Source organism: Melospiza melodia, chromosome 31, assembly GCF_035770615.1.
Source record: "Melospiza melodia melodia isolate bMelMel2 chromosome 31, bMelMel2.pri, whole genome shotgun sequence".
In the NCBI taxonomy this organism is placed as follows: Eukaryota; Metazoa; Chordata; class Aves; order Passeriformes; family Passerellidae; genus Melospiza; species Melospiza melodia.
Window position 1 is genome coordinate 2,803,543 of NC_086224.1, and position 10,453 is coordinate 2,813,995.

Sequence of the window (10,453 nt, forward strand, 5' to 3'; positions counted from 1 at the left end):
TAGGGACATTTTGGGGGGATTTGGGGCCATTTTGGGATTTTTGGGGCGTTGTTTTGGGGGATTTTGGGGCTGGTTTGGAGGGTTTAGGGGATATTTTGGGGGATTTGGGGCCATTTTTGGGAGATTTGGGGCCATTTTTGGGAGATTTGGGGTCGTTTGTGAGGGTTTGGGGGCGGTTTGGGATCATTTCGGGGATCTGGGGCCGTTTTGAGGAGTTTCAAGGTCGTTTTTGGGGATTTGGGGCCATTTTTGAGGCCAATTTTGGGTCATTCGGGGGGATTTTGGGGCCGTTTTGGGGGAGTTGTGATGATTTTGGGGTTTTGGGGATGTTTTTGGGGCTATTTTGGGGGATCTGGGGCCGTTTTTGGGGTCAGAGGCGCAGGTGGGGCACGGCTCTGGTGACGTCCCTGAAGAAGGGGTGGCCCAGGGCGGCCTTGGCCGAGATTCGCTTGTTGGGGTCGTAGTGCAGCATTTGCTGGGGAGAGAAACGGGAAAATTGGGAAATAATGGGGGAAAGTGGGGGAAAACGAGGGGAAAATGGGAAAAAATGGGGGAAAACGGGGGAAAATTGGGAAAAAATGGGGGAAAACGGGGGAAAATGAGGGGAAATTGGGAAAGAATGGGGGGAATGAGGGAAACGGGGGAGAAAATGAGGAAAAAGATGGGGCAAAAATGAAAGGAAAGTAAGGAGAAAATGGGGGGAAAGGGGTAAAAAATTGGAGGAAAAATCCGGGGGAAATGGGGAAAAAGGCAGGGGAAAAAAAGGGAAAAATAATTGGGAAAAATCAGGAAAAAGTGGGGAACAAGGAAAAATTGGGGGAAAATCAGGGAAAAGTGGGGAAATCAGGGGAAAAAAATCAGGGAAAGTTGCGGAAAAACCAGAAAAATTTGGGAAAAAATTGGGAAAAATCAAGGAAAAATTGGGGGAAAATTAGAGAAAAACCAGGAAAAATTGGGGGGAAATTAGAGAAAAATTGGGGAAAAATCAGGGAAAAGTGGGAAAATTAGGGAAAAAGGAGGAAAAAGGGGAAAAATGGTGGCGGGAAAAGGTGGGGGGGGAAAATCAGGAAAAAGTGGGGAAAAATCAGGGGAAAAGTGGAAGAAAATGAGGAAAATTGGGGAAAAATCAGGAAAAATTGGGGAAAATTGGAGAAAAATCAGGAAAATTGGGAAAAATCTGGAAAAATCAAGGAAATTTTAGGGAAAATCAGGAAAAATTGGGAAAGTCAAGGAAAAAGTGGAGAAAAAGCAGGGAAATTTTGAGAAAAAATTGGGGAAAATCAGGGAAAATTGAGGAAAAAATCAGGAAAAAATCAGGGAAAAGTGGGAAGAATTGGGAAAAATCACGGAAAAATTAGAGGAAAATGGGGGAAAATTGGAAAAAAAATCAGGAAAAATTGGGAAAAATTTGGGAAAGAAATGGGAAAAATCTGGAAAAATCAAGGAAAAATTGGGGCAAATCAAGGAAAAATCAGGGCAAACTGGGAAAAAGTGGGAAAAATGAGAAATATGAGGTGAAAAGGTGGGAAAAAGTCAGGAAAAAGTGGGGGAAAATCAGGAAAAAGTGGGAAAAATTGGGGAAAATCAGGGAAGATGCAGGAAGAAGTGTCCCTTTTTGTCCCCTCACCGCCAGCAGCTTGCGTCCCTCGTCGTCCAGCGGTGGCAGCACCTTGGCCAGGTCCTGGCGTGCCCAGCGGGGGAAGGTGGCCTTGTAATCGGGCAGCGCCGACACCCCCGGCCAGGCGGCCTCGTCCGGGGTGCCCAGGGTGCGGAAAATGCGGAACAGCTGGTCGATCTCGGAGTCACCGGGGAACAGCGCGCGGCGGGTGATCTGAGGGGACATTGGGGACATTGGGGACATTGGGGACACTGCTGGGACACAGGGACATTGGGGACATTGGGGACAATGGGGACACTGCTGGGACACAGGGACATTGGGGACAATGGGGACAGCTGGTCGATCTCGGAGTCACCCGGGAACAGCGCGCGGCGGGTGATCTGAGGGGACATTGGGGACATTGGGGACATTGGGGACACTGCTGGGACACAGGGACATTGGGGACATTGGGGACAATGGGGACACTGCTGGGACACAGGGACATTGGGGACAATGGGAACAGCTGGTCGATCTCGGAGTCACCCGGGAACAGGGCACGGCGGGTGATCTGAGGGGTGACAGGGACATTGGGGACATCATTGGGACACAGGGACATTGGGGACAATGGGAACAGCTGGTCGATCTCGGAGTCACCCGGGAACAGCGCGCGGCGGGTGATCTGAGGGGACATTGGGGACATTGGGGACATCGTTGGGACACAGGGACATTGGGGACATTGGGGACAATGGGAACAGCTGGTCGATCTCGGAGTCACCAGGGAACAGCACACGGCGGGTGATCTGAGGCGTGATAAGGGCATTGGGGACATTGGGGACATTGGGGACATTGGGCACAATGGGGACAGTGGGGATACAGGGACATTAGGGACATTGGGGACATTGGGGACATCATTGGGACACAGGGACATTGGGGACATTGGGGACAGGTGGTCGATCTCGGAGTCACCCGGGAACAGCGCGCGGCGGGTGATCTGTGGGGTGACAGGGACATTGGGGACATTGGGGACATTGGGGACATTGGGGACAATGGGAACAGCTGGTCGATCTCGGAGTCACCGGGGAACAGGGCACGGCGGGTGATCTACGGAGTGACAGGGACATTGGGGACATCACAGGGTCATTGGGGACAATGGGGACATTGGGGACATTGAGGACATTGGGGACATCATTGGGACACAGGGACATTGGGGACATTGGGGACAGCTGGTCGATCTCAGAGTCACCGGGGAACAGCGCATGGCGGGTGATCTGTGGGGACAATGGGGACATTGGGGACACTGCTGGGACACAGGGACATTGAGGACATTGGGGACAATGGGGACATCCCAGGGTCACAGGGACATTGGGGACATTGGGAACAATGGGGACATCATTGGGACACAGGGACATTGGGGACAATGGGGACATTGGGGACAGCTGGTTGATCTCGGAGTCACCTGGGAACAGGGCACGGCAGGTGATCTGAGGGGTGACAGGGACATTGGGGACATTGGGGACACTGCTGGGACACAGGGACATTGGGGACAATGGGGACAATGGGGACAGCTGGTCGATCTCGGAGTCACCTGGGAACAGGGCACGGCGGGTGATCTGTGGGGCATTGGGGACATTGGGGACACCATTGGGACATCACAGGGACATGACTGGGACACAGCAGATACAACAGGGACATTGGGGACATCACAAGGATATTGGGGACACAGGGGACACCCACAGGGGACACCCACAGGGGACACAGGGCTTGATCTCAGAGCCCTGGGCGTGATCTGGGGGCACACGGGGGTTTGGGGACACTGGGGACATCACCGGGGACACTCCCAGAGGGCTCTGGGGACACTGGGGACACTCCCAGGGGGTTCAGGGGTCACAGGGGACACCCCCAGGGGGGTTTGGGGACACTGGGGACACTCCCAGGGGGTTCAGGGGACACAGGGGACACCCCCAGGGGGGTTTGGGGACACTGCTGAGGAGGGGACACCCCAAAGGACACCTGAGCCCCCCCAAAGCCCCCCCGGGGGCGTTGGGGACATCCCGGTGTCCCCAGTCCCGTCCTGTCCCCTCCCCCCCCCCCAGGCTCTGTCCCCTCCCCCGCCCCGTGAGCCCCTCGTGACCCCCCCCGGGCATTGTGGCCACCCCCGGGTGACGTGGGGGGGTCACACGATGTCCCCTCCCCCCCCAGACCCCACAATGTCCCTTTGTTCCCACGGTGACGTCACCGCGGGGTCACCCCGGGGGGGGTGGGGACGGCCTGGACACCCCGGGGTCACCTGAGGGGGGTCAGGACATCAGTGCCACCCCTGGTGTCACCTCAGAGGGGTCTGGGGACACCCCTGGGGTCACCTGAGGGAGGTGGGGACATCCTGGGGGTCCCCAGCGTCACCTTTGGGGGGTCTGGGGACACCAGTGTCACCCACAAGGGACCCTGGGGTCACCTGAGGGGGGTTTGGAGACATCAATGTCACCCCCAGTGTCACCTGAGGGGGGTCAGGGCATCCTGGGGGTCCCCCGTGTCACCTTAGGAGGGGTTTGGGGACAACTGTGTCACCCTTGGTGTGACCTGAGGGGGGTTTGGGGACACTCAGGACACCTCTTCAGTGTCCCCCATGTCCCCAGTGGCCACTGAGCGTCCCCAAATGTCCCCTCAGTGTCCCCAGATGTCCCTCACCATCTCAGCCTAGGCTCCAGATGTCCCCTCAGTGTCCCCAAATGTCCCCCCAGTGTCCCCAGATGTCCCTCACCATCTCAGCCTAGGCTCCAGATGTGCCCTCAGTGTCCCCAAATGTCCCCTCAGTGTCCCCAAGTGCCACCCACCATCTCGGCGAAGATGCAGCCCAGGCTGTGTCACACCGTGTGCAGTGTCCCCTCAGTGTCCCCAAATGTCCCCAAGTGTCCCTCACCATCTCGGCGAAGATGCAGCCCAGGCTGTGTCACACCCAGTGCAGTGTCCCCAGTGTCCCCTCAGTGTCCCCAAATGTCCCCAAGTGCCACCCACCATCTCAGCGAAGATGCAGCCCAGGCTCCAGATGTCCACGGCTGTGCTGTAATATTTGCAGCCCAGCAGGATCTCGGGGGCGCGGTACCAGAGTGTCACCACCTGGGGACAATGGGGACATCAATGGGGACATTGGGGACATCACTGACACCATCATCAGCATCCCCAAGGTACCAGAGTGTCACCACCTGGGGACAATGGGGACATCAATGGGGACATTGGGGACATCACTGACACCATCATCAGCATCCCCAAGGTACCAGAGCGTCACCACCTGGGGACATTGGGGACATCATCAGGGACAGAACACCCTGACCCCACTGGGGAACATCCCTAAGGTACCACAGGGTCTCCACCTGGGGACATTGGGGACAATGGGGACATCATCAATGACATTGGGGACATCACTGACACCATCAGCAACGTCCCTAAGGTACCAGAGAGTCACCACCTGGGGACATTGGGGACATCAATGGGGACATCAGGGACATCATCAACATCATCATCAGCATCCCTAAGGTACCACAGGGTCACCAGAGAGAGAGGGGACACTGGGGACATTGGGGACATCATCAGGGACAGGACACCCAGAGGTATCACAGTGTCACCACCTGGGGACATTGGGGACAATGGGGACAATGGGGACATCGGGGACAGGAAACCCAGAGGTACCAGAGCGTCACCACCTGGGGACATTGGGGACATTGGGGACAATGGGGACATCGGGGACATCACTGACATCATCATCAGCATCCCTAAGGTACCAGAGCGTCACCACCTGTCACCACAGAGGGGACACTGGGGACATCAGGGACAGGACAAGCCTAGAGGAGTTCTGAGCCCCCAAATCCTCCACCTGGGGACCCCAAATCCCCTCCAAACCCCTGAGATCCCCCCAGATCCCACACAGGAACCCCAAATCCCCCATAAATCCCCCCAAATCCTCACCTCGTGTGGGCAGGTCCTGACAGGCACCCCAAAAGCGCAGGCCAGCCCAAAGCCAGCCAGCTTGATGGAGCCCCCAAACCCCTGAAATCCCCCCCAAATCACACATAGAGACCCCAAATCCCCCTCAAACTCCCCCAAAATCCCACAAAGGAACCCCAAATCCCCTGAAATCCCACCTGGGGACCCCAAATCCCCCCACTTTGTGTGTGCAGGTCCTCACAGGCACCCCGAACGCCCGGGCCAGCCCGAAGTCAGCCAGCTTGATGGAGCCCCCAAACCCCTGAAATCCCCCCAAAATCCCCCCCAAACTCCACACAGGGACCCCAAATCCCCTCCAAACCCCACAAGGGAACCCCAAATCCCCTCACCTCGTGTGTGTAGGTCCTGACAGGCACCCCAAAAGCGCGGGCCAGCCCGAAGTCAGCCAGCTTGATGGAGCCCTCGGCGTTGATGAGCAGATTCTGCGGCTTCAGGTCGCGGTGCAGCACGCGGTGGGCGTGGCAGAAGGCCAGGCCCTGCAGCAGCTGGAACAGGTAACTCTGGGGACAGCGTTGGGGACATTGGGGACATTGTTGGGGACAGCTCTGAGTGAGCCCTGAGTGAGCCAGGGGACCCTCAGGATGGGTTTGGGGTTCTGGGGTTAAATGGCAGAAGGCCGGGCCCTGCAGAATATAGGACAGGTGACTCTGGGGACAGCATTGGGGACATTGGGGACACCAGGGACATCACTGGGACAGCTCTGAGTGACCCAGGGGACCCTCAGGATGGGTTTGGGGTTCTGGGGTTAAATGGCAGAAGGCCAGGCCCTGCAGAATATAGGACAGGTGACTCTGGGGACAGCGTTGGGGACATTGGGGACATTGTTGGGGACAGCTCTGAGTGAGCCCTGAGTGGCTCTGGGGACCCCCAGGATGGGTTTGGGGTTCTGGGGTCACATAGCAGAACACCAGGCCCTACAACACATGGGACAGGTAACTCTGGGGACATCATTGGGGACATTGGGGACATCAGGGTCAGACCCCTGAGTGACCCCTGAGTGACCCAGGGGACCCCCAGGATGGGTTTGGGGTTTTGGGGTCACATGGCAGAAGGCCGGGCCCTACAATAGATGGGACAGGTAACTCTGGGGACAGCAGGGACAGCGTTGGGGACATCGTTGGGGACATTGGGGACATCAGGGTCAGACCCCTGAGTGACCCCTGAGTGGCTTTGGGGACCCCCAGAATGGGTTTGGGGTTCTGGGGTCACATAGCAGAACACCAGGCCCTTCAGCAGATGGGACAGATGACTCTGGGGACAGCATTGGGGACATTGGGGACACCACTGGGGACATCAGGGTGAGACCCCTGAGTGACCCAGGGGACCCCCAGAATGGCTTTGGGACAGGTGACTCTGGGGACAGCTTGGGGACATCAGGGTCAGACCCCTGAGTGGCCTAGGGAGCCCTCAGGGTGGGTTTGGGGTTTTGGGGTCCCCCAATGTCCCCCCAGGTGTTTCAGGGCCCCCCCAGGTGTTTCAGGGCCCCCCCCAGGTTTTAGGGTCCCCCCCAGGTTTTAGGGTCCCCCCCAGGTTTTAGGGTCCCCCCAGGTGTTTTAGGGTCCCCCCCAGGTTTTAGGGTCCTCCCCAGGTTTCAGGGTCCCCACCTTGATGAGCGGCAGCGCGATCCCGCTGAGGGACGAGGAGTCCATGAACTTCTTCAGGTCCTGGTGCAGGAACTCGAACACCAGGTACAGCTTGTTCTCCGTGTGGATGACATCCAGCAGCCTGGGGACATGGGGACAGCTTGGGGACAGGGACAGGGACACAGGGACAGCCATGGGACATGGGGACAGGGACATGGGGACAGGGACATGGGGACAGGGACACCAGGTACAGCTTGTTCTCCGTGTGGATGACATCCAGCAGCCTGGGGACACATGGGGACAGCTTGGGGACAGGGACAGGGACACAGGGACAGCCATGGGACATGGGGACAGCCATGGGACACACAGACAGGGACATGGGGACAGGGACATGGGGACAGGGACACCAGGTACAGCTTGTTCTCCGTGTGGATGACATCCAGCAGCCTGGGGACATGGGGACAGCTTGGGGACATGGGGACAGCTTGGGGACAGGGACAGGGACATGGCCTGGGACACGGGGACAGGGACATGGGGACAGGGACATGGGGACAGGGACACCAGGTACAGCTTGTTCTCCGTGTGGATGACATCCAGCAGCCTGGGGACATGGGGACAGCTTGGGGACAGGGACAGGGACACAGGGACAGCCATGGGACATGGGGACAGGGACATGGGGACAGGGACACCAGGTACAGCTTGTTCTCCGTGTGGATGACATCCAGCAGCCTGGGGACATGGGGACAGCTTGGGGACAGGGACAGGGACATGGCCTGGGACACACGGACAGCCCTGGGACGCGGGGACAGGGACATGGGGACAGGGACATGGGGACAGGAACACCAGGTACAGCTTGTTCTCCGTGTGGATGACATCCAGGAGCCTGGGGGGACATGGGGACAGCTTGGGGACAGGGACAGGGACATGGACACAGGGACAGCCCTGGGACACGGGGACAGGGACATGGGGACAGGGACACCAGGTACAGCTTGTTCTCCGTGTGGATGACATCCAGGAGCCTGGGGGAACATGGGGACAGCTTGGGGACAGGGACAGGGACACAGGGACAGCCATGGGACATGGGGACAGCCATGGGACACACAGACAGGGACACGGGGACAGGGACATGGGGACAGGGACATGGGGATAGGGACACCAGGTACAGCTTGTTCGCCGTGTGGATGACATCCAGCAGCCTGGGGACACATGGGGACAGCTTGGGGACATGGGGACAGCACCTGGGACACACGGACAGGGACACGGGGACCCCACAGGGCCTGGCACAGCCTCAGCACATCCTGGGGACACCCCTGGTCACAGGGGACCCCCCAGGATTCTCTTGGGGACCCCTCCTCGGTGACCTCTCCCCCAGGACCCCCCAAAACCCCCCAAGACACTTCCAAAACACCCTCAGGACATTTCTGGGGACCTCTCCTGGGTGACATCTCCATCAAAACCCTCCAGGACCCCCCAAAACACCCCCAGGACACTCTTGGGGACCCCTCCTCAGTGACACCTCCCCCAGGACCCCCCAGAGCCCCCCAAGACACTCCTGGGACCCCTCAAACCACCCCAGGAGCCCCCAAAACACCCCCAGGACCCCCCTGGGCACCTCTCCTCGGTGACATCTCCCCCCAAAGCCCCCCAGGACCCCCCAAACCACCCCAGGAGCCCCCAAAACACCCTCAGGACATTCCTGGGGACCCCTCCTCAGCGACATCTCCCTCCAAACCCCACCAAGACACCCCCAAACTCCCCCCCAGGACCCCCCTGCCGAAGCCCCCAGACCCACTTGACGATGTTGGGGTGGTTGAGCTCCTTGAGCAGCGAGATCTCCCTGATGGCCGTGCTGGGGACACCCTCGGTCTCCCTGCGGTGACAGCGGCACGGGGGGGGCCGTGAGCCTCGGGGACCCCCCCGGGACCCCCCAGAGACCCCCGGGGACCCCCACTCACGTGTCCAGGCGGATCTTCTTGAGGGCCACCACCTCCCCCGTCACCTTGTTCCGCGCCTTGTAGACCACGCCGTAGGTGCCCTCGCCGATCTTCTCCACCTTCTGGAAGTTCTCCATTGGGGAGGGGGCGGCACCGGGGAGACCCCCGGGAATGGGGGGGGACCCCCGGGTGACACCGGGAATGGGGGGGACACCGAGGGGACAGCGGGAATGGGGATAAGGGGCGGGTTTTGGGGAAGGGGGGGGGGTCTGGGGTGGTTTTGGTGGTCCTGGAATTGGGGGCGGTGGTCTCAAGGTGGGGGAGGAGCTCTGGGGGTGTCCCCGGTGGTGGCACGGGAGTGTCACCGGGAGGGGGGGGTTGGGGTGTCCCCGGGGGTCTCGGGGGGGGGGGGGGGTTCTGGGGGTCCCGGTTGGGATATCCGGGATGGGGGAGGGGCTCCGGGGGGTGTCCCGGGGGGGTTCCGGGGGTCCCGGTTGGGATATCCGGGATGGGGGAGGGGCTCCGGGGGGTCCCGGTTGGGATATCCGGGATGGGGGAGGGGCTCCGGGGGTGTCCCCGGCCCCGGGGGGTCCCTGGACGGGTTCTGGGGGTCCCTGGGTGTCCCCGGGGGTCCCTGGGGGGGTCCCTGGGGGTCCCGAGCGCCGCCGCCTCCCCCCCGCTCCCGCCAAAGCCGCGGCGGCCCCGCCCGCGCCGCTTCCCGCCTTGCCGCCGGCCACGCCCCCCGCGCCGCCGCGCATTGGCTGAGCGGGGAGTGACGTCAGCGGAGACGCGGGAGATCCCTTAAAGTGATAGTGACACTACCGGGAACGGGCGGCGGGGGTGGGATCGGGACACCGGGGTCCGGGACAGGGACCGGGATCGGGGATTGGGATCGGGACATTGGGGACAGGGACCGGGGACTTGGACGGCAACGGGGACAGGGACACCGGGGACAGAGACCGGGACCGGGGATTGGCATCGGGACAACGGGGACAGGGACACGGGATTGGAACTGGGACCCGGACCGGGATCGGGGATTGGGACCGGGACTGGGATCGAGATCAAGGACCGGGATTGGGATCGGAACTGGGATTGGGATCCGGGACCGGGGATTGGAATGGGGACAGGGACCGGGACCGGGGACTGAGACCGGGACCGGAGATTGGAATAGGGACCGGGACCGGGGACTGAGACGGATCGGGACCGGAATCAGGAGCGGGTTTGGGATCAGGATGGGGACCAATGACCGGGACCGGGGACTGGAATCGGGACTGAGATCGGGACCGGGGATTGGAATTGGGATCGGGGCCGGAATCAGGATCGGGATTGGGATCGGGACC

General features: G+C 60.2%; 1 protein-coding gene across 1 annotated transcript; it reads right to left on the reverse strand.

Annotated features, from left to right (window-relative positions):
• Positions 1–326: 326 nt before the first annotated feature.
• On the reverse strand, positions 327–9,353 carry LOC134431332 (cyclin-dependent kinase 2). The gene is made up of 7 exons (XM_063179324.1): positions 9,135–9,353; positions 8,972–9,049; positions 7,201–7,321; positions 5,926–6,096; positions 4,610–4,711; positions 1,628–1,831; positions 327–475 (listed from the first exon to the last, which is right to left on the reverse strand). The coding sequence occupies exons 1-7, from the start codon at positions 9,248–9,250 to the stop codon at positions 371–373; spliced, it is 897 nt and encodes a 298-aa protein (XP_063035394.1). The 5' UTR covers positions 9,251–9,353; the 3' UTR covers positions 327–370.
• Between the last annotated feature and the right edge of the window lie 1,100 nt (positions 9,354–10,453).